General features: G+C 46.1%; 2 protein-coding genes across 2 annotated transcripts; both read left to right on the top strand.

Annotated features, from left to right (window-relative positions):
- Positions 1-805: 805 nt before the first annotated feature.
- Positions 806-10,727, top strand: LOC118938077 (ubiquitin carboxyl-terminal hydrolase 37-like). Its single transcript, XM_090194356.1, has 14 exons — positions 806-1,710; positions 1,810-1,895; positions 1,995-2,037; positions 2,215-2,334; positions 2,524-2,655; positions 3,263-3,401; positions 3,529-3,665; positions 3,836-3,929; positions 9,070-9,149; positions 9,361-9,498; positions 9,602-9,675; positions 10,098-10,199; positions 10,269-10,407; positions 10,622-10,727. The coding sequence occupies exons 1-14, from the start codon at positions 1,229-1,231 to the stop codon at positions 10,725-10,727; spliced, it is 1,872 nt and encodes a 623-aa protein (XP_090050482.1). The 5' UTR covers positions 806-1,228.
- Positions 10,728-19,270: 8,543 nt separating this feature from the next.
- Positions 19,271-22,819, top strand: LOC110486469 (ubiquitin carboxyl-terminal hydrolase 37-like). Its single transcript, XM_090194355.1, has 11 exons — positions 19,271-19,454; positions 20,236-20,374; positions 20,502-20,638; positions 20,809-20,902; positions 20,999-21,078; positions 21,302-21,439; positions 21,543-21,616; positions 21,777-21,844; positions 22,043-22,112; positions 22,214-22,352; positions 22,568-22,819. Exons 1-11 carry the CDS (start codon positions 19,351-19,353, stop codon positions 22,671-22,673), a joined length of 1,149 nt encoding a protein of 382 aa, XP_090050481.1. The 5' UTR covers positions 19,271-19,350; the 3' UTR covers positions 22,674-22,819.
- The last annotated feature ends 1,175 nt before the right edge of the window (positions 22,820-23,994 follow it).

Here is a 23,994-nt window from a genome sequence, read left to right as displayed (position 1 = left end):
AGTTCTGTCTGGTGCAGACACACAAAGACTGAAAATAACCACCCACAAAACACAAAGGAAAACAGGCTACCTAAATATGGTTCTCAATCAGGGACAACAATTGACAGCTGCCTCTGATTGAGAACAATATCAGGCCAAATACAGAAATAGAAAATCATAGAAAAACTAACATAGACAACCCACCCAACTCACGCCCTGACCATACTAAAACAAAAGACAAAACAAAGGAACTAAGGTCAGAACGTGACAATAATAAAATGTTACTCTAAAGTATCTTAAGAAGATAGAAGCTAATAAATATGTTTTATGTTTACTGTATATTGTATAGGCTGTAAATGTGTCTTTACGTTTGTCTATTAATGGCAGCACCAATTCATAGTCAAATTCTGTGAATGTGTGAATGTAGGCCACTTGGCCAATAAAAGTTGTTTTGATTCTGATAGACAGTAACATTACTTTGAATGTCCTAGCCTCTTCCCATATCCCATACAGTCACGCGTCATTGGCCCAGGGAGCGTGGGAGAAAGATAACCCAATGTTTTCTCAATAGAAAACAGGTGTATTGGCAAGAATCTAGTTATTTTGTATATTTTATGAAATAGGAATAACTCTGAATACACGATCAATTAATTTTGTAAATTATTTTTCAACATTTTGGTGTGTGTGATTTGTTTACCATTTATGCTGGTAACGCGTAGACAGGTGCATCATAATTTGGTTTATGACATCACAATGTGAAATGGGCAACATATTTTGATGTTCTGTAAAATAAGGCACAGTCTACAAATACACTGAAATGGGATGTTTGTGTTGCTGTAAAAAGGTATGTGTCAATTCTGGGCTAGAATTTGTCTAATTCTGTTACAATTTAGAGTATATTCTATTCTTTTCAGCTATTACTAGTTGTTTCATTGTCTATTTATTTGTGCCAAATGGCAGGATTTGGGACAGAGGGTATAACTGTATGGTTACAATGGTTTTATTTTTATAAACATGTATTTTTGCTATTTGTTAGCCTATGATACAGAATTCAATATGATTGGGCGACGAGTTCTTTATTTTATGGTCAGATCATGTGGTTTGGGTGTGACATTTGCTGCTAGTTCAAATATAACATATATAATGTTTCTCCAAACAGAAAAAGAAGTGCAGAGTTCACCTGGGGATTGGGAGCCGCTGTCCATCGCCGTTCCCAATCCCACCCAAACTGACGTCATTGGATGCCAGCATGGTAACTGCGTCAGTTTGGAAAAACCGGGAGAAGAAGAACGTAAAGGATCACCACCAACTTGATTCTTCCTTTGTCTCTTCTTTCCATTTGAAACCGTCTACAACATCTCTGACGTCCCTCGACCCCTTGTCTAGCCGAACACCAATCGGCACTCCCTCACCCCCCTCACCCCCTGGATCCCCTGTCAGATCCCCTTCCACTCTCTCCAAGTTCTTCGGCCTCTCTTCCCTCTCCTCTCTCCACATGTCATCTCTCTCTTCTTCTTCTTCTTCTTCAGTGGAAGGATCACAGACCTCCTCCCCTTTTAGTGCTTCTTCTGTTTCCCTGGCAGTCTCAACTCAGTTATCCTCCTCTGGAACTCCCCCCAGTCCTGCCTGCCCTTCCTCCACAACCCACGTCTCCTCCCCTGCCCCCCAGTCCTCCTCTCCAAACGCCCTGGACCAGCATGGAGAGACCAACAAAGACAGTGAGACTGCCAGGTACTGCAGCCTGATATCACATTTCATGCCAACCAACACCATTACATTGAAATGAAAATATATAGCTAACCTAATGCATATGTCTGTGTGTCTTTACAGAGATCTTATGAGCTCTGAGGTCAAAGGGGTGGGGGCAGTTGTTCCACAGACAAAGAGAATGGTACCCCTATTTGCTGGCATCGCAGGTCTGTAAACGGGTGCCATTTTTTGGTGCTACTTGTCTCAATTCATCTTTGACAAAGCTTCTCTCTTACCGCTCTCCGTGTCTCGGTCTCTCTCTGCAGAGGCCTCCATTGACCTGAAGGCTTCCTCTGTCTCCTTGGAGAGGTAAGTACTGTATACAATAGCCACCTTCATCTCACTCAACTCTACATAAGAGTGGTCACTCACACCATGACATGGTAAGGAATATCTGTATGCCTGTACATTAAAACAGTGTTCAAACAGACCGATTGGTGTTGAGCCACTGCTACTGAGGCCTCTACCCTGTCTCTCTTCCTCCAGGCCATTGGTCAGGTCTCGGGAAGCCATGGCTCGCCTTTCCAACCTGTTCAGCAAGAGTAGCACCCAGCTGGGGGAGCAGAGCTGCACAGGCGAGGGCGAAGACAACACCAAGCTCCTCGGGTAAACACACACACATCTACACACACACACACACACCTACTCTTATCTCTGAGCTCTGCTTTTTGTTTTAAATAATTCCGTGTGGTACTCAGAGTTATCTTGTGTTCATGCCTTACAAATCCATTCATTAGTTTACCTTTGGTCCACAGTTCAGATATTAGTGTGTAACTGATGGCTTCTTTCCCACAGGTTGCCTAATATTGGCAACACCTGCTTCATGAACTCTGCTCTGCAGTGCCTGCTGGGGCTGCCAGCATTTTGCAGAGACATCCTGAGACAGCAGAATATCTGGAGTTCCTCCCCCTCCTCTAAACTGCTATGGTATACAGCCTCGCTCTCACCCTCCTGTCCCACCTGTACACACACTGACCCACCCACCTAGATGCTTATAGTTACAGTACACAAGTTCCGCCTCAATGTATGTGTCAGTGGAGGCTGCTGAGGGGAGGACGGCTCGTAATGATGTCTGAAATGGAGCAAATGGAATGGCATCAAACACATGGAAACCATATGTTTGATGTATTTGATAGCATTCCACTGATTCCACTCCAGCCATTACCACGAACCCTTCCTCCCCAATTAAGGTGCCATCAACCTCCTGTGGTATGTATGTATGTATGTATGTATGTATGTATGTATGCATGTATGTATGTATTCAACTATCTATCTATCTATCTATCTATCTATCTATCTATCTATGTATGGATGGATATATATTGTCCTTCGTACACTCTTAGTGTCTCATATGATTTTTAAGATAAAACCACACCCAACTCAGCTTCTGATTAACACCAGAGATGATTTCCTGTCACAGTCGGGAATCAGTTGAATCATATTTGATCAGAAGCTAAAGTAGAAGCACAGAGCTAATCTGTGGCCAAGGTGAGAGAGTGAAACCTGAATGCATGCTCTTTGTCTCCCTCCACAGCTGCTTTGCCGAGTTACATCAGGCCAGGCTTTCTGGAGGCACTGTTAATGCTAAGAACAAGGAAAATAAGAAAATCCTTCAAACAGTCAAGCGCTGTCTTTCCGTTGTCAATGAGGACTATGAGGACGACAATGAACAGGTAAGATATTATTTGCTAAAAGACTCACTTAACAATAAACCTGGGACACGTGACAGTGTTTTTCCTCAGCTCTGTTTCAGTTGTAATTGTTGATGTATTTTCTGCTTCTTTCCCATTCTTCTCTTAGGATGCCCATGAATGTGTGTTGCTCCTCCTCTTTCAGCTGAAGGAGGAGGGTATGGCATTAAAGGGCTCACCAGAGCCATACACCTGCCCCGTGAAGCAGTTAGAATTCAAGCTGAAGACTTCCCGTACCTGCATCAGGTAACAGCTGTCATTTGTATACGGTGTACCTTGATGTCATCATCACATTTGTGAGGAGGTTTAATGTCAGCATAACATGCAGGATACAGAGGTAAAGCATTAAGATAGTGTGTAGAGGATCAAAAGGTTTGTGTTGGATAGCTGATGCATTTCTCTCCGTACTTCTGAAGCTGTGGAGTTATAGTGTATGGTCAGGAGGATTACAATCACTTGTCCCTGAGCCTGAGCCATTACCTGCCACACAGCCTGGACCTCTACTTTAAGGTCAGCACTTAGCTTAAACCAAGAGTTAGTGTTACGGTGCGTGAATGTGGACCCAAAAGCGAATCAACTTAAACAGAGCTTCTTTAATTACCAAACATAGGTAGGCTCAGATGGACCGGCAGATTCCGACAGGACAGGACAAGGTTACAGCAAACATGACGGCAGTCTGGTTCAGGCATGAATGACACAAACAAACAAGAATCCGACAAGGACAGGAGCAGAAACAGAGAGAGATATAGGGACCTAATCAGAGGGAAAAAGGGAACAGGTGGGGAACGGGGTGAATGGGTAGTTAGAGGAGACAAGGGACAGCTGGGGGAAAGCGGGGGAGAAAAGGTAACCTAACACGACCAGCAGAGGGAGACAGGGTGAAGGGAAAGGACAGAGACAAGACAACATGACAGTACATGACAGTACCCCCCCACTCACCGAGCGCCTCCTGGCGCACTCGAGGAGGAAACCTGGCGGCAACGGAGGAAATCATCAATCAGCGCACGGTCCAGCACGTCCCGAGAGGGAACCCAACTCCTCTCCTCAGGACCGTACCCCTCCCAGTCAACTAGGTACTGATGACCACGGCCCCGAGGACGCATGTCCAAGATTTTACGGACCCTGTAGATAGGTGCGCCCTCGACAAGGATGGGGGGGGGGGGGGGAAGACGAGCGGGGGCGCGAAGAACGGGCTTAACACAGGAGACATGGAAGACCGGGTGGACGCGACGAAGATATCGCGGAAGAAGAAGTCGCACTGCGACAGGATTAATGACCTGAGAGATACGGAATGGACCAATGAACCGCGGGGTCAACTTGCGAGAAGCCGTCTTAAGGGGAAGGTTCTGAGTGGAGAGCCAAACTCTCTGACCGCGACAATATCTAGGGCTCTTCGTTCTACGCTTATTAGCAGCTCTCACAGTCTGCGCCCTATAACGGCAAAGTGCAGACCTGACCCTCTTCCAGGTGCGCTCGCAACGTTGGACAAAAGCCTGAGCGGAGGGGACGCTGGACTCGGCGAACTGAGATGAGAACAACGGAGGCTGGTACCCGAGGCTACTCTGAAAAGGAGATAGCCCGGTCGCAGACGAAGGAAGCGAGTTGTGGGCGTATTCTGCCCAGGGGAGCTGTTCTGACCAAGACGCAGGGTTGCGAAAAGAAAGACTGCGTAAGATGCGACCAATAGTCTGATTGGCCCGTTCTGCTTGACCGTTAGACTGGGGGTGAAAGCCGGAAGAGAGACTGACGGAAGCCCCAATCAAACGGCAAAACTCCCTCCAAAATTGAGACGTGAATTGCGGACCTCTGTCCGAAACGACGTCTGACGGAAGGCCATGAATTCTGAAAACATTCTCGATGATGATTTGTGCCGTCTCTTTAGCAGAAGGAAGCTTAGCAAGGGGAATGAAATGAGCCGCCTTAGAGAACCTATCGACAACCGTAAGAATAACAGTCTTCCCCGCTGACGAAGGCAGTCCGGTGACAAAATCTAAGGCGATGTGAGACCACGGTCGAGAGGGAATAGGAAGCGGCCTGAGACGGCCGGCAGGAGGAGAGTTACCGGACTTAGTCTGCGCGCAGACCGAACAAGCAGCCACGAAACGACGCGTGTCATGCTCCCGGGTGGGCCACCAGAAACGCTGGCGAATGGAAGCAAGCGTACCCCGAACGCCAGGGTGGCCGGCTAACTTGGCAGAGTGAGCCCACTGAAGAACGGCCAGACGAGTAGGAACGGGAACGAAAAGAAGGTTCCTAGGACAAGCGCGCGGCGACGGAGTTTGAGTGAGTGCTTGCTTTACCTGCCTCTCAATTCCCCAGACAGTCAACCCGACAACACGCCCCTCAGGGAGAATCCCCTCGGGGTCAGTGGAGGCTACTGAAGAACTGAAGAGACGAGACAAAGCATCAGGCTTGGTGTTCTTAGAGCCCGGACGATAAGAAATCACGAACTCGAAACGAGCAAAAAACAGCGCCCAACGCGCCTGACGCGCATTAAGTCGTTTGGCAGAACGGATGTACTCAAGGTTCCTATGGTCAGTCCAAACGACAAAAGGAACGGTCGCCCCCTCCAACCACTGTCGCCATTCGCCTAGGGCTAACCGGATGGCGAGCAGTTCGCGGTTACCCACATCATAGTTACGTTCCGACGGCGACAGGCGATGAGAAAAATACGCGCATGGGTGGACCTTGTCGTCAGAGAGGGAGCGCTGAGAAAGGATGGCTCCCACTCCCACCTCTGACGCGTCAACCTCGACAACGAACTGTCTAGAGACGTCAGGTGTAACAAGGATAGGAGCGGATGTAAAACGATTCTTGAGGAGATCAAAAGCTCCCTGGGCGGAAACGGACCACTTAAAGCACGTCTTGACAGAAGTAAGGGCTGTGAGAGGAGCTGCCACCTGACCGAAATTACGGATGAAACGACGATAGAAGTTCGCGAAGCCGAGAAAGCGCTGCAGCTCGACGCGTGACTTAGGGACGGGCCAATCAATGACAGCTTGGACCTTAGCGGGATCCATCTTAATGCCGTCAGCGGAAATAACAGAACCGAGAAATGTGACGGAGGAGGCATGAAAAGTGCACTTCTCAGCCTTCACAAAAAGACAATTCTCTAAAAGGCGCTGGAGGACACGTCGAACGTGCTGAACATGAATCTGGAGTGACGGTGAAAAAATCAGGATATCGTCAAGGTAAACGAAAACAAAGATGTTCAGCATGTCTCTCAGGACATCATTGACTAATGCCTGAAAGACAGCTGGAGCGTTAGCGAGGCCGAAAGGAAGAACCCGGTATTCAAAGTGCCCTAACGGAGTGTTAAACGCCGTCTTCCACTCGTCCCCCTCCCTGATGCGCACGAGATGGTAAGCGTTACGAAGGTCCAACTTAGTGAAAAACCTGGCTCCCTGCAGGATCTCGAAGGCTGAAGACATAAGAGGAAGCGGATAACGATTCTTCACTGTTATGTCATTCAGCCCTCGATAATCTATGCAGGGGCGCAGAGACCCGTCCTTCTTCTTGACAAAAAAAAACCCCGCTCCGGCGGGAGAGGAGGAGGGGACTATGGTACCGGCGTCAAGAGCTACAGACAAATAATCCTCGAGAGCCTTACGTTCGGGAGCCGACAGAGAGTATAGTCTACCCCGGGGGGGAGTGGTTCCCGGAAGGAGATCAATACTACAATCATACGACCGGTGTGGAGGAAGAGAGGTGGCCCTGGACCGACTGAACACCGTGCGCAGATCGTGATATTCCTCCGGCACCCCTGTCAAATCACCAGGCTCCTCCTGTGAAGAAGAGACAGAGGAAACAGGAGGGATAGCAGACATTAAACATTTCACATGACAAGAGACGTTCCAGGAGAGGATAGAATTACTAGACCAATTAATGGAAGGATTATGACAAACTAGCCAGGGATGGCCCAAAACAACAGGTGTAAAAGGTGAACGAAAAATTAAAAAAGAAATGGTTTCACTATGATTACCAGAAACAGTGAGGGTTAAAGGTAGCGTCTCACGCTGAATCCTGGGGAGAGGACTACCATCCAGGGCGAACAAGGCCGTGGGCTCCTTTAACTGTCTGAGAGGAATGTCATGTTCCCGAGCCCAGGTCTCGTCCATAAAACAGCCCTCCGCCCCAGAGTCTATTAAGGCACTGCAGGAAGCTGACGAACCGGTCCAGCGTAGATGGACCGACAAGGTAGTGCAGGATCTTGAAGGAGAGACAGGAGTAGTAGCGCTCACCAGTAGCCCTCCGCTTACTGACGAGCTCTGGCCTTTTACTGGACATGAAGTGACAAAATGACCAGCGGAACCGCAATAGAGACAGAGGCGGTTGGTGATTCTCCGTTCCCTCTCCTTAGTCGAGATGCGGATACCTCCCAGCTGCATGGGCTCAGCACCCGAGCCGGCAGAGGAAGATGGTAGTGATGCGGAGAGGGAGGCGACGGAGAGCGCGAGCTCCTTTCCACGAGCTCGGTGACGAAGATCAACCCGTCGCTCAATGCGAATAGCGAGTTCAATCAAGGAATCCACGCTGGAAGGAACCTCCCGGGAGAGAATCTCATCCTTTACCTCTGCGCGGAAACCCTCCAGAAGACGAGCGAGCAAGGCCGGCTCGTTCCAGCCACTGGAGACAGCAAGAGTGCGAAACTCAATAGAGTAGTCTGTTATGGATCGATTGCCTTGACATAGGGAAGACAGGGCCCTGGAAGCCTCCTCCCCAAAAACAGATCGATCAAAAACCCGTATCATCTCCTCCTTAAAGTCTTGATACTGGTTAGTACACTCAGCCCTTGCCTCCCAGATTGCCGTGCCCCACTCACGAGCCCGTCCAATAAGGAGAGATATGACGTAGGCGACACGAGCAGTGCTCCTGGAGTAAGTGTTGGGCTGGAGAGAAAACACAATATCACACTGGGTGAGGAACGAGCGGCATTCAGTGGGCTCCCCAGAGTAACACGGCGGGTTATTGATTCTGGGCTCCGGAGATTCGAAAGCCCTGGAAGTGGCCGGTGGATCGAGGCGGAGATGGTGAACCTGTTCTGTGAGGTTGGAGACTTGGGTGGCCAGGGTCTCAACGGCATGTCGAGCAGCAGACAATTCCTGCTTGTGTCTGCCTAGCATCGCTCCCTGGATCTCGACGGCTGAGTGGAGAGGATCCGAAGTCGCTGGGTCCATTCTTGGTCGGATTCTTCTGTTACGGTGCGTGAATGAGGACCCAAAAGCGAATCAACTTAAACAGAGCTTCTTTAATTACCAAACATAGGTAGGCTCAGATGGACCGGCAGATTCCGACAGGACAGGACAAGGTTACAGCAAACATGACGGCAGTCTGGTTCAGGCATGAATGACACAAACAAACAAGAATCCGACAAGGACAGGAGCAGAAACAGAGAGAGATATAGGGACCTAATCAGAGGGAAAAAGGGAACAGGTGGGGAACGGGGTGAATGGGTAGTTAGAGGAGACAAGGGACAGCTGGGGGAAAGCGGGGGAGAAAAGGTAACCTAACACGACCAGCAGAGGGAGACAGGGTGAAGGGAAAGGACAGAGACAAGACAACATGACAGTACATGACAGTTAGTATGTCAAGGAACACTATCATTAATGTCATAATGTTCATAATTGTATTGCTATCCTTTGTCACCTAGCCATCTGCGTTAGAGTGTGCATGCAGGGTGTGCTCAGGCAGCATGGCATCTGTGACTATGCACTTCCTCACGCTGCCCCGGTGAGTCCCCCCATCATCATCTCAGATTACAATTGACAGTCCTGATCTAACTCACCAAACTGGGCTATTGAATTGAGTACAAGACTGATTCCTTTGTCTGTGTGAATGCCTACCTGGTCGTCTGTGTATGTGAATGTCTGTCTGTCTGTCTGTCTGTCTGTCTGTCTGTCTTTGTGAATGCCTGCCTGCCTGCCTGTCTGTCTCTGAGCAGGGTCCTAATGCTTCATATCAAGCGATTTACTGCAGGCGACTGGGAGCCAAAGAAGGTGGATGATCCCATGTCCATCCCTGCAGAAATAACCCTCCCAGCCGTATGTGGGAAGACAGCCCCTGTCCAGTATGGAGCCAGGTTGGTTTACACTCTGTTTGGGGACATTGCACATTGAGTAGCCAACACACACCATGATTTTCACACACTAGATATTTATTTTCAATGCCATCAATTTACACAGGGCAAGCTCCCTGGGGAAAAACAACATGGACAACACATCTGCAAACTCCCCGAAAGGCACCCTTGATAGACCAGGTAGGACATTGTGTTACTGACATCATGCATAATACCCTCTCATGAAACAGGACTGTTGAGGAAAGCAAGTCGGAAGCTGAAGTTAAGAGTATAATTGTTGATAGGTTTCCAATTCACTTTCTGGTTTGTATTTACACTATATTTGATATACCCCCACCAGCTTCAAATTCCTCTGACCAGCTAGAGAAACCAGCTGACAGTGAGGAAAAGCAGCAGGCAGCCGCTGTGGTGAGGAGAGAGAGAGAGAGAGAGAGAGAGAGAGAGAGAGAGAGAGAGAGAGAGAGAAATAGAACAGATAACAGATAATTAGATCCAGTTGAGATAGTTGAGATAGTGGGCGGATCAAGATAAGGCAGTTATAGAAGGCACCCCTATCCTGTAGACAAAATAACAATCCTATTATTAAATGTGTTTCCTTACAGAGACACCAGCCAGACAATATCTACAAATTGTCAAGTGTGATCTCACATCTGGGAGACAACATGTATACAGGTATGCAGGCATGCAGGTATGCAGGCACGCAGGTATGCAGGCACGCACACACAATTATGAAAGCTTAATGTACACTCTATTTTGTTTCCCTTGTTCCCTAGGCCACTATATCAGTGATGTTTTGGACAGCCGTGGCAGTGGGTGGCTCTGCCTGGATGACGCACATGTCTTGAGGACAGATGAGGCCACTGTGCTGAAGTCGATTGCACAGACTGCCTACATCCTGTTCTATGTCTGCAGGTAAGGCTCTAGAACACAAATTTGAGAAGAATGTCACAAATGGAGTCAATGACGACAATCAGTCATCAAGAAACATTTTTTTTTTTACCAAAGCTAGAAAGATGATTCATTGACCACGCATTAAGAGTTATCCCTTTAACCTGTAATCCCTGTAATCCCTATTTTTCAGACATTGTATGTACATGTAAGATCTCCCTGTCATTTCTCATTGAAGTGGAGCAGGTGAAGGAGACCAGGCCCCTCACTACCAGGAGAAGGACCAGGAGAACCCATCATTAAACTCAGGGAGAGGCACAGCGCTCAGGGAACACCTGGAGTAGCACCTACCACCCACCAAGAAACATCAGGTTAATCGAATTAGGTTGCCCTACACCACCCTCAACTGCCTTAGACCACCATAAAGCTGCCCATCACCACCATCAAGCTGCCCTAGACCACCATCAGACTGTCCTACACCACCATCAAGCTGCCCTACACCACCATCAAGCTGCCCTAGACCACCATCAAGCCGCCCTACACCACCATCAAGCTGCCCTAAACCACCATCAAGCTGCCCTAGATCACCATCAACTGCCTTAGACTACCATCAAGCTGCCCTAGACCACCATCAATTCTCCCTACACCACCATCAAGCTGCCCTACACCACCATCAAGCTGCCCTACACCACCATCAAGCTGCCCTACACCACCTTCAAGCTGCCCTACACCACCATCAGACTATCTTTCACCACCATCAAGCTGCCCTAGACCACCATCAGACTATCCTAGACCATTAGGACATCACGCTGCCCTAGACCACCTGGACATCAGGCTGCCCTAGACCACCTGGACATCAGGCTGCCCTAGACCACCTGGACATCAGGCTGCCCTAGACCACCAGGCTGCCCTAGACCACCAGAAGAAACAGCCTACACCACAAAGCATGTACCCACTCTAGGCCATCTACTGTATGTTTACAATTATATAAATATAAAACATCTCACCGACCGAGTGCAATTAATGTTCTTTTACTGTACATGGTAGTGAATAAATGTACCTACAGTGCATTCAGAAAGTATTCAGATCCCTTGACTTTTTCCACATTTAGTTAAGTTACAGCCTTATTCTAAAATGGATTCATTTATTTTTTCTTCTTCTCATCATCTACCCCAGAATGACAGCAAAAACAGGTTTTTAGAGTTTTTTGCAAATTTATCAAGAAAACATAAAGCTAAACATAAGAATTCAGACCCTTTACTCAGTACTTTGTTGAAGCATCTTTGGCAGCGATTACAGCCTCAAGTTTTCTTGGGTATGATGCTATAAGCTTAGCACATCTGTATTTGGGGAGTTTCTCTCATTCTTCTCTGCAGATCGAATCAAACTCTGTCGGGTTGGATGGGGTGCATCGCTGCACAGGTATTTTCAGGTCTCCAGAGATGTTCAATCAGGTTCAAGTCCGGGCTCTGGCTGGGCCACTCAAGGACATTCAGAGACTTGTCCCCAAGCCACCCCTGCGTTGTCTTGGCTGTGTGCTAAGGGTCGTTGTCCTGTTGGAAGGTGAACCTTCGCCCCAGTCTGAGATCCTGAACGCTCTGGAGCTGGTTTTCATCAAGCATCTCTCTGTACATTGTGCCGTTCATCTTTCCCTCGATTCTGACTAGTCTACCAGTCCCTGCTGCTGAAAAACATCGCCACAGCATGATGCTGCCACCACCATGCTTCACCATAGAAATGGTGCCTTTCTAATCAACCTGGCCGGGGTATCATGGAAGGATATTGATCTCATCCCGTCAGTAGAGGATGCCTGGTTATTTTTTTTAAATGCCTTCCTACCCATCTTAAATAAGCATGCCCAATTCAAGAAATTTAGAACCAGGAACAGATATAGCCCTTGGTTCTCCCCAGACCTGACTGCCCTTAACCAACACAAAAACATACTATGGCATTCTGCATTAGCATCGAACAGCCCCCGTGATATGCAGCTGTTCAGGGAAGCTAGAAACCAGTATACACAGGCAGTTAGAAAAGCCAAGGCTAGCTTTTTCAAGCAGAAATTTGCTTCCTCCAACACTAACTCAAAAAGTTCTGGGACACTGTAAAGTCCATGGAGAATAAGAACACCTCCTCCCAGCTGCCCACTGCACTGAAGATAGGAAATACTGTCACCACTGATAAATCCACTATAATTGAGAATTTCAATAAGCATTTTTCTACGGCTGGCCATGCTTTCCACCTGGTTACTTTCCACCTGGTTCAACAGCACTGCACCCCCCACAGCAACTCGCCCAAGCCTTCCCCATTTCTCCTTCTCCAAAATCCAGTCAGCTGATGTTCTAAAAGAGCTGCAAAATCTGGACCCCTACACATCAGCAGGGCTAGACAATCTGGACCCCTTCTTTCTAAAATTATCTGCCGAAATTTTTGCCACCCCTATTACTAGCCTGTTCAACCTCTCTTTCGTGTCGTCTGAGATTCCCAAAGATTGGAAAGCAGCTGCGGTCATCCCCCTCTTCAAAGGGGGGGACACTCTTGACCCAAACTGCTACAGACCTATATCTATCCTACCCTGCCTTTCTAAGGTCTTCGAAAGCCATGTCAACAAACAGATTACCGACCATTTCGAATCTCACCATACCTTCTCTGCTATGCAATCTGGTTTCAGAGCTGGTCATGGGTGCACCTCAGCCACGCTCAAGGTCCTAAACGATATCTTAACCTCCATCGATAAGAAACATTACTGTGCAGCCGTATTCATTGATCTGGCCAAGGCTTTCGACTCTGTCAATCACCACACCCTCATCGGCAGACTCGACAGCCTTGGTTTCTCAAATGATTGTCTTGCATGGTTCACCAACTACTTCTCTGATAAAGTTCAATGTGTCAAATCGGAGGGTCTGCTGTCCGGACCTCTGGCAGTCTCTATGGGGGTGCCACAGGGTTAAATTCTTGGACCGACTCTCTTCTCTGTATACATCAATGATGTCGCTCTTGCTGCTGGTGAGTCTCTGATCCACCTCTACGCAGACGACACCATTCTGTATACTTCTGGCCCTTCTTTGGACACTGTGTTAACAACCCTCCAGGCAAGCTTCAATACCATACAACTCTCCTTCCGTGGCCTCCAATTGCTCTTAAATACAAGTAAAACTAAATGCATGCTCTTCAACCGATCGCTGCCTGCACCTGCCCGCCTGTCCAACATCACTACTCTGGACGGTTCTGACTTAGAATACGTGGACAACTACAAATACCTAGGTGTCTGGTTGGACTGTAAACTCTCCTTCCAGACCCACATCAAACATCTCCAATCCAAAGTTAAATCTAGAATTGGCTTCCTATTTCGCAACAAAGCATTCTTCACTCATGCTGCCAAACATACCCTTGTAAAACTGACCATCCTACCATCCTCGACTTCGGCGATGTCATTTACAAAATAGCCTCCAATACCCTACTCAACAAATTGGATGCAGTATTTCACAGTGCAATCCGTTTTGTCACCAAAGCCCCATATACTACCCACCATTGTGACCTGTACCCTCTCGTTGTCTGGCCCTCGCTTCATACTCGTCGCCAAACCCACTGGCTCCATGTCATCTACAAGACCCTGCTAGGTAAAGTCCCCCCTTATCTCAGCTCGCTGGTCACCATAGCATCACCCACCTGTAGCAAGCGCACCAGCAGGTATATCTCTAGGGTCACCCCCAAAACCAATTCTTTCTTTGGCCGCCTCTCCTTCCAGTTCTCTGCTGCCAATGATTGGAACGAACTACAAAAATCTCTGAAACTGGAAACACTTATCTCCCTCACTAGCTTTAAGCACCAACTGTCAGAGCAGCTCACAGATTACTGCACCTGTACATAGCCCACCTATAATTTAGCCCAAACAACTACCTCTTTCCCTACTGTATTTATGTTATTTATTTTGCTCCTTTGCACCCCATTATTTTTATTTCTACTTTTCACATTCTTCCACTTCCACCCTCAGGGTTTTAATGTAACCACAAATACAATGAAGTAATGGAACAATGAATGGCAATGTAACATAGACCATACATCACATATCAGTTTGGAGACAGTCTTGACCCACAACTACTGTGGGAAAGACTAAGAGGACATCAATGTGTTGTACAAGAAATATAGAAGAAAAACAATATTTTTCTAGAATGGATATGTTTATTGGTCTTTAACAACAACAACAAAAACAGTCTAGAAATACAAGAAATAAAAGGAGATAATGAATACCTGGTCGTCAACAGCCAGTCCACTAATAATAACAACCTTCAGGATGTTAAAGCTTTGAACCCAATGAAATTCTACTTTCTGCCTGGCAGACAGAAGGCTCCATAAATCATTCTGTTATAACACTGGTTCACACCAACACGATGGGAGAGGTGCTTATGGTATAATATGACACTAAAGCTATGAAACTGGTTCAAACACTATACACTTTTTTCCCCCTCATGTCTTTATTGAGAAGTGTCTTTCAAAAGAAACAGATAAACCTTTTTTCCCCCAATTTGTTCTGGCTTAAAATAATAATAAAGGCCTCAAATATGTAATTAGTCATTTACAAAATGGTCATTTATGTTTAACATTTAATAATCAAGGCATCAACAAGTGTGCATATTCAAATTGATTGATTGCTCTACCCTGAACCACTGAATTAAAACCAACGCTCTAACACTCAATAAAACTTCAATAAAAGATGAATTACCCTTCTGTAAATCATGCTAATTTTATTCAGCCATTTGAAATGCATTGAAATTAAGGTGACACGAGATGTCAAAGAGACCTTTTTGAGTTAAGTATTTTGTACATGGTACAGAAAACATAACTGAATAGCCAGAATTATACATAGCAATATTATAGTATGTCAAGCACACATTTGGGCTGTCTTTCTAAAAAAAAGGGCCTTTGCTCCAAGTCTGACAAACCTAATTCCACACATTATCGTACACCACTTAAAGTAGATTGATATGTCAAATATAAAATGGTGGGTTATTGGACAAGGTTATATTGGTCAAGTTAACAGGGTCTTTTGCTGGTCATATATATAGGGGGAATGCTGAGGCAACATGGCGTGGTACAATCTAATTCACTACAAACCTGCTACCAAAGAGTTATTCACATAGTTATTTTTATACTAAACTAAGTGGATTGCAGTATCTCTATGACAGTGGTGGTTTTGATGAAAAAAATTTGGTGTGATCGTCATTTAGGCTACCATTTAAAAATAATTCCCTCGCTTATGCTGTGCTTTGTTTTACATATCCTGGTCCAATACTGTACAATCATGAAAGACACATGTTTTTACCGACTTGTGTGCAGTCGTCCACCTGTGTGCCAGTAAACCAGCTGAAATGACAGTGGTTAATTCTAGCTAGAGGGCTGTTTGATTCTAATGGCTGTTCCAGGGAAGTAGCTTAACATAATTATGGTAAACTCCTGCTATTTGTTTTCGAGTGCCTATGCACACTCAGACGCCTATGCAATTTAAATGCACTTTTATCTGCAATTGATATTAAAAACGAATCCAAGGCATGATGTGCGGTATATTCATATGGAGGAGGTGATGGATTTGCTTGGTCCTGCAGCTTGCCATAGAGGGGTAAGGCAGAGTAGTGGGGTCCACTGCTGGTGTCTGGGGTTAGGAGGACAGGGGTAAGGTTTGGGCTGTAGGGAGCGCGTCTACTCCAGTTGGGGAGCTGCTGGCGTCTCGTTGGCATTGGCGTCCGTGGTCTTGTTTTCCACCTCATCGTCGGATAGGAGGTCGAGCGATGTCCCCTCCACCTGCAGCTGACGCCTGCCCGAGCGGCTGGAGGAGAAACTGATGGGGCCTCCACGCCTGCAGGGGACAGAGGGGGCCAGGAGAGGTATTATTAACGAGGACCATCAATTTGGCCAATATACACAACTGTTTGTGTGTGTGTGGGGGGGGCTCCCGGAACCCTCCAGCTCGCCCAGCTTGGCTCGCAAGTCCTTGTTCTGCCTCTCCAGCTGCTGGCGCGCATTCTCACTCTTCTGGGCCATGCTGCGCTCTGCCACAAGCTCCAGGGTCAGGGTGTCCACCTGGGGGAGGAGAGGGGGAAGAGAGAGGTGGAGAGAGGAAAACAGGGAATGAAGGAGAGAGGGGAAAGTGAGAGAGAGATAAGGGTACTTTTTATGGTAGGGCTGAATAATGGATTGTTCCCTGGTGGTAGTAGGATCTACAATCTACTCTGCGAGAACAAATTATGCTTACATTTATGTCATGATCTGTTGACAGTTGTGACTGGTGTGGTAGTGACCAACTGGGTTTACAGAACAGCAAATATACAACAAATGTACTAACGTTAGTATTTTTGTTTAGTTTACAGTCACTAGGCAGAGTGGCACCTTTTCAATGAGGTAAGGTCAGAGATTAATAGATCCATCTGTGTTAAGGTGCTCCTAACAGTATACGCTGATGAAGACAGCTTGTCGGTCAGAAAGGTTGGATATTAGACTGAAAATAACCACCCACAAAACACAAAGGAAAACAGGCTACCTAAATATGGTTCTCAATCATGGACAACAATTGACAGCTGCCTCTGATTGAGAACAATATCAGGCCAAATACAGAAATAGAAAATCATAGAAAAACTAACATTGACAACCCACCCAACTCACGCCCTGAACATACTAAAACAAAAGACAAAACAAAGGAACTAAGGTCAGAACGTGACAATAATAAAATGTTACTCTAAAGTATCTTAAGAAGATAGAAGCTAATAAATATGTTTTATGTTTACTGTATATTGTATAGGCTGTAAATGTGTCTTTACGTTTGTCTATTAATGGCAGCACCAATTCATCGAGTCAAATTCTGTGAATGTGTGAATGTAGGCCATTTGACCAATAAAAGTTGTTTTGATTCTGCTAGACAGTAATGTTACTTCGAATGTCCTAGCCTCTTCCCATATCCCATACAATCACGCGTCAGTGGCCCAGGGAGCGTGGGAGAAAGATAACCCAATGTTTTCTCAATAGAAAACAGGTGTATTGGCAAGAACCTAGTTATTTTGTATATTTTATGAAATAGGAATAACTCTGAATACACAATCAATTAATTTTGTAAATTATTTTTCAACATTTTGGTGTGTGTGATTTGTTTACCATTTATGCTGGTAACGCGTAGACAGGCGCATCATAATTTGGTTTATGACATCACAATGTGAAATGGGCAACATATTTTGATGTTCTGTAAAATAAGGCACAATCTACAAATACACTGAAATGGGATGTTTGTGTTGCTGTAAAAAGGTATGTGTCAATTCTGGGCTAGAATTTGTCTAACTCTGTTACAATTTAGAGTATATTCTATTCTTTTCAGCTATTACTAGTTGTTTCATTGTCTATTTATTTGTGCCAAATGGCAGGATTTGGGACAGAGGGTATAACTGTATGGTTACAATGGTTTTATTTTTATAAACATGTATTTTTGCTATTTGTTAGCCTATGATACAGAATTCAATATGATTGGGCAACGAGTTCTTTATTTTATGGTCAGATCATGTGGTTTGGGTGTGACATTTGCTGCTAGTTCAAATATAACATATATAATGTTTCTCCAAACAGAAAAAGAAGTGCAGAGTTCACCTGGGGATTGGGAGCCGCTGTCCATCGCCGTTCCCAATCCCACCCAAACTGACGTCATTGGATGCCAGCATGGTAACTGCGTCAGTTTGGAAAAACCGGGAGAAGAAGAACGTAAAGGATCACCACCAACTTGATTCTTCCTTTGTCTCTTCTTTCCATTTGAAACCGTCTACAACATCTCTGACGCCCCTCGACCCCTTGTCTGGCCGAACACCAATCGGCACTCCATCCCCCTCACCCCCTGGATCCCCTGCCAGATTCTCTCCAAGATCTTCGGCCTCTCTTCCCTCTCCTCTCTCCACATGTCATCTCTCTCTTCTTCTTCTTCTTCTTCAGTGGAAGGATCACAGACCTCCTCCCCTTTTAGTGCTTCTTCTGTTTCCCTGGCAGTCTCAACTCAGTTATCCTCCTCTGGAACTCCCCCCAGTCCTGCCTGCCCTTCCTCCACAACTCACGTCTCCTCCCCTGCCCCCCAGTCCTCCTCTCCAAACCCCCTGCACCGCCATGGAGAGACCAACAAAGACAGTGAGACTGCCAGGTACTGCAGCCTGATATCAAATTTCATGCCAACCTACACCATTAAATTGAAATGAAAAAGCCAATATAATATAGCTAACCTAATGCATATGTCTGTGTGTCTTTACAGAGATCTTATGAGCTCTGAGGTCAAAGAGGTGGGGGCAGTTGTTCCACAGACAAAGAGAATGGTACCCCTATTTGCTGGCATTGCAGGTCTGTAAACGGGTGCCATTTTTTGGTGCTACTTGTCTCAATTCATCTTTGACAAAGCTTCTCTCTTACCGCTCTCCGTCTCTCGGTCTCTCTCTGCAGAGGCCTCCATTGACCTGAAGGCTTCCTCTGTCTCCTTGGAGACGTAAGTACTGTAGACAATAGCCACCTTCATCTCACTCAACTCTACATAAGAGTGGTCACTCACACCATGACATGGTAAGGAATATATGTATGCCTGTACATTAAAACAGTGTTCAAACAGACCGATTGGTGTTGAGCTACTGCTACTGAGGCCTCTACCCTGTCTCTCTTCCTCCAGGCCATTGGTCAGGTCTCGGGAAGCCATGGCTCGCCTTCCCAACCTGTTCAGCAAGAGTAGCACCCAGCTGGGGGAGCAGAGCTGCACAGGCGAGGGCGAAGACAACACCAAGCTCCTCGGGTAAACACACACACACATACACCTACTCTTATCTCTGAGCTCTGCTTTTTGTTTTAAATACAAATCCATTACAAATCCATTCATTAGTTTACCTTTGGTCCACAGTTCAGATATTAGTGTGTAACTGATGGCTTCTTTCCCACAGGTTGCCTAATATTGGCAACACCTGCTTCATGAACTCTGCTCTGCAGTGCCTGCTGGGGCTGCCAGCATTTTGCAGAGACATCCTGAGACAGCAGAATATCTGGAGTTCCTCCCCCTCCTCTAAACTGCTATGGTATACAGCCTCGCTCTCACCCTCCTGTCCCACCTGTACACACACTGACCCACCCACCTAGACGCTTATAGTTACAGTACACAAGTTCCGCCTCAATGTATGTGTCAGTGGAAGCTGCTGAGGGGAGGACGGCTCGTAATGATGTCTGAAATGGAGCAAATGTAATGGCATCAAACACATGGAAACAATATGTTTGATGTATTTGATAGCATTCCACTGATTCCGAACCAGCCATTACCACGAACCCTTCCTCCCCAATTAAGGTGCCATCAACCTCCTGTGGTATGTATGTATGTATGTATGTATGTTTGTATGTATCCATCCATCTATCTATCTATCTATCTATCTATCTATCTATCTATCTATCTATCTATCTATCTATCTATCTATCTATCTATCTATCTATCTATCTCTCTGTATGTATGTATGTATGTATGTATGTATGTATGTATGTATGTATGTATGTATGTATGTATGTTTTTATGTATGTATGTATGTATGTATGTTTGTATGTATCTATCTATCTATCTATGTATGTATGGATGGATGGATGGATGAATGGATATATATTGTCCTTCGTACACTCTTAGTGTCTCATATGATTTTTAAGATAAAACCACACCCAACTCAGCTTCTGATTAACACCAGAGATGATTTCCTGTCACAGTCAGGAATCAGTTGAATCATATTTGATCAGAAGTTAAAGTAGAAGCACAGAGCTAATCTGTGGCCAAGGTGAGAGAGTGAAACCTGAATGCATGCTCTTTGTCTCCGTCCACAGCTGCTTTGCCGAGTTACATCAGGCCAGGCTTTCTGGAGGCACTGTTAATGCTAAGAACAAGGAAAATAAGAAAATCCTTCAAACAGTCAAGCGCTGTCTTTCCGTTGTCAATGAGGACTATGAGGACGACAATGAACAGGTAAGATATTATTTGCTAAAAGACTCACTTAACAATAAACCTGGGACACGTGACAGTGTTTTTCCTCAGCTCTGTTTCAGTTGTAGTTGTTGATGTATTTTCTGCTTCTTTCCCATTCTTCTCTTAGGATGCCCATGAATGTGTGTTGCTTCTCCTCTTTCAGCTGAAGGAGGAGGGTATGGCATTAAAGGGCTCACCAGAGCCATACACCTGCCCCGTGAAGCAGTTAGAATTCAAGCTGAAGACTTCCCGTACCTGCACCAGGTAACAGCTGTCATTTGTATACGGTGTACCTTGATGTCATCATCACATTTGTGAGGAGGTTTAATGTCAGCATAATATGCAGGATACAGAGGTAAAGCATTAAGATAGTGTGTAGAGGATCAAAAGGTTTGTGTTGGATAGCTGATGCATTTCTCTCCGTACTTCTGAAGCTGTGGAGTTATAGTGTATGGTCAGGAGGATTACAATCACTTGTCCCTGAGCCTGAGCCATTACCTGCCACACAGCCTGGACCTCTACTTTAAGGTCAGCACTTAGCTTAAACCAAGAGTTAGTATGTCAAGGAACACTATCATTAATGTCATAATGTTCATAATTGTATTGCTATCCTTTGTCACCTAGCCATCTGCGTTAGAGTGTGCATGCAGGGTGTGCTCAGGCAGCATGGCATCTGTGACTATGCACTTCCTCACGCTGCCCCGGTGAGTCCCCCCATCATCATCTCAGATTACAATTGACAGTCCTGATCTAACTCACCAAACTGGGTTATTGAATTGAGTACAAGACTGATTCCTTTGTCTGTGTGAATGCCTGCCTGGTCGTCTGTGTATGTGAATGTCTGTCTGTCTGTCTGTCTGTCTGTCTGTCTGTCTGTCTGTCTGTCTTTGTGAATGCCTGCCTGCCTGCCTGTCTGTCTCTGAGCAGGGTCCTAATGCTTCATATCAAGCGATTTACTGCAGGCGACTGGGAGCCAAAGAAGGTGGATGATCCCATGTCCATCCCTGCAGAAATAACCCTCCCAGCCGTATGTGGGAAGACAGCCCCTGTCCAGTATGGAGCCAGGTTGGTTTACACTCTGTTTGGGGACATTGCACATTGAGTAGCCAACACACACCATGATTTTCACACACTAGATATTTATTTTCAATGCCATCAATTTACACAGGGCAAGCTCCCTGGGGAAAAACAACATGGACAACACATCTGCAAACTCCCCGAAAGGCACCCTTGATAGACCAGGTAGGACATTGTGTTACTGACGTCATGCATAATACCCTCTCATGAAACAGGACTGTTGAGGAAAGCAAGTCGGAAGCTGAAGTTAAGAGTATATTTGTTGATAGGTTTCCACTTCACTTTCTGGTTTGTATTTACACTATATTTGATATACCCCCACCAGCTTCAAATTCCTCTGACCAGCTAGAGAAACCAGCTGACAGTGAGGAAAAGCAGCAGGCAGCCGCTGTGGTGAGGAGAGAGAGAGAGAGAGAGAGAGAGAGAGAGAGAGAGAGAGAGAGAGAGAGAGAGAAATAGAACAGATAACAGATAATTAGATCCAGTTGAGATAGTTGAGATAGTGGGCGGATCAAGATAAGGCAGTTATAGAAGGCACCCCTGTCCTGTAGACAAAATAACAATCCTATTATTAAATGTGTTTCCTTACAGAGACACCAGCCAGACAATATCTACAAATTGTCAAGTGTGATCTCACATCTGGGAGACAACATGTATACAGGTATGCAGGCATGCAGGTATGCAGGCACGCAGGTATGCAGGCACGCACACACAATTATGAAAGCTTAATGTACACTCTATTTTGTTTCCCTTGTTCCCTAGGCCACTATATCAGTGATGTTTTGGACAGCCGTGGCAGTGGGTGGCTCTGCCTGGATGACGCACATGTCTTGAGGACAGATGAGGCCACTGTGCTGAAGTCGATTGCACAGACTGCCTACATCCTGTTCTATGTCTGCAGGTAAGGCTCTAGAACACAAATTTGAGAAGAATGTCACAAATGGAGTCAATGACGACAATCAGTCATCAAGAAAAAAAAAAAGTTTTTACCAAAGCTAGAAAGATGATTCATTGACCACACATTAAGAGTTATCCCTTTAACCTGTAATCCCTGTAATCCCTATTTTTCAGACATTGTATGTACATGTAAGATCTCCCTGTCATTTCTCATTGAAGTGGAGCAGGTGAAGGAGACCAGGCCCCTCACTACCAGGAGAAGGACCAGGAGAACCCATCATTAAACTCAGGGAGAGGCACAGCGCTCAGGGAACACCTGGAGTAGCACCTACCACCCACCAAGAAACATCAGGTTAATCGAATTAGGTTGCCCTACACCACCCTCAACTGCCTTAGACCACCATAAAGCTGCCCATCACCACCATCAAGCTGCCCTAGACCACCATCAGACTGTCCTACACCACCATCAAGCTGCCCTACACCACCATCAAGCTGCCCTAGACCACCATCAAGCTGCCCTACACCACCATCAAGCTGCCCTACACCACCATCAAGCTGCCCTAGATCACCATCAACTGCCTTAGACTACCATCAAGCTGCCCTAGACCACCATCAATTCTCCCTACACCACCATCAAGCTGCCCTACACCACCATCAAGCTGCCCTACACCACCATCAAGCTGCCCTACACCACCTTCAAGCTGCCCTACACCACCATCAGACTATCTTTCACCACCATCAAGCTGCCCTAGACCACCATCAGACTATCCTAGACCATTAGGACATCACGCTGCCCTAAACCACCTAGACACCAAGCTGCCCTAGACCACCAGAACACCAGGCTGCCCTAGACCACCTGGACATCAGGCTGCCCTAGACCACCTGGACATCAGGCTGCCCTAGACCACCTGGACATCAGGCTGCCCTAGACCACCAGGCTGCCCTAGACCACCAGAAGAAACAGCCTACACCACAAAGCATGTACCCACTCTAGGCCATCTACTGTATGTTTACAATTATATAAATATAAAACATCTCACCGACCGAGTGCAATTAATGTTCTTTTACTGTACATGTTAGTGAATAAATGTACCTACAGTGCATTCAGAAAGTATTCAGATCCCTTGACTTTTTCCACATTTAGTTAAGTTACAGCCTTATTCTAAAATGGATTCATTTATTTTTTCTTCTTCTCATCATCTACCCCAGAATGACAGCAAAAACAGGTTTTTAGATTTTTTTGCAAATTTATCAAGAAAACATAAAGCTAAACTATCACATTTACATAAGAATTCAGACCCTTTACTCAGTACTTTGTTGAAGCATCTTTGGCGGTGATTACAGCCTCAAGTTTTCTTGGGTATGACGCTATAAGCTTAGCACATCTGTATTTGGGGAGTTTCTCTCATTCTTCTCTGCAGATCGAATCAAACTCTGTCGGGTTGGATGGGGTGCATCGCTGCACAGCTATTTTCAGGTCTCCAGAGATGTTCAATCAGGTTCAAGTCCGGGCTCTGGCTGGGCCACTCAAGGACATTCAGAGACTTGTCCCCAAGCCACCCCTGCGTTGTCTTGGCTGTGTGCTAAGGGTCGTTGTCCTGTTGGAAGGTGAACCTTCGCCCCAGTCTGAGATCCTGAACGCTCTG

This window comes from Oncorhynchus mykiss, chromosome 13 (genome assembly GCF_057628025.1).
Source record: "Oncorhynchus mykiss isolate SJ-2025 chromosome 13, ASM5762802v1, whole genome shotgun sequence".
NCBI classification, from domain to species: domain Eukaryota; kingdom Metazoa; phylum Chordata; class Actinopteri; order Salmoniformes; family Salmonidae; genus Oncorhynchus; species Oncorhynchus mykiss.
The sequence above is the reverse complement of the archived record's forward strand: the minus strand, read 5'-3'. Positions and strand labels throughout refer to the sequence as shown.

What these genes read in the sequence shown, in the direction of transcription:
- LOC118938077 (XM_090194356.1), top strand. Translation starts at nt 1,229, where the DNA reads ATGGTAACTGCGTCAGTTTGGAAAAACCGGGAGAAGAAGAACGTAAAG. An exon ending in ACTTCCCGTACCTGCATCAG is followed by an intron (nt 3,666 to 3,835) that starts GTAACAGCTGTC and finishes GTACTTCTGAAG; the next exon opens with CTGTGGAGTTATAGTGTATG. An exon ending in CCTGTCCAGTATGGAGCCAG is followed by an intron (nt 9,499 to 9,601) that starts GTTGGTTTACAC and finishes CAATTTACACAG; the next exon opens with GGCAAGCTCCCTGGGGAAAA.
- LOC110486469 (XM_090194355.1), top strand. Translation starts at nt 19,351, where the DNA reads ATGAACTCTGCTCTGCAGTGCCTGCTGGGGCTGCCAGCATTTTGCAGA. An exon ending in ACTTCCCGTACCTGCACCAG is followed by an intron (nt 20,639 to 20,808) that starts GTAACAGCTGTC and finishes GTACTTCTGAAG; the next exon opens with CTGTGGAGTTATAGTGTATG. An exon ending in CCTGTCCAGTATGGAGCCAG is followed by an intron (nt 21,440 to 21,542) that starts GTTGGTTTACAC and finishes CAATTTACACAG; the next exon opens with GGCAAGCTCCCTGGGGAAAA.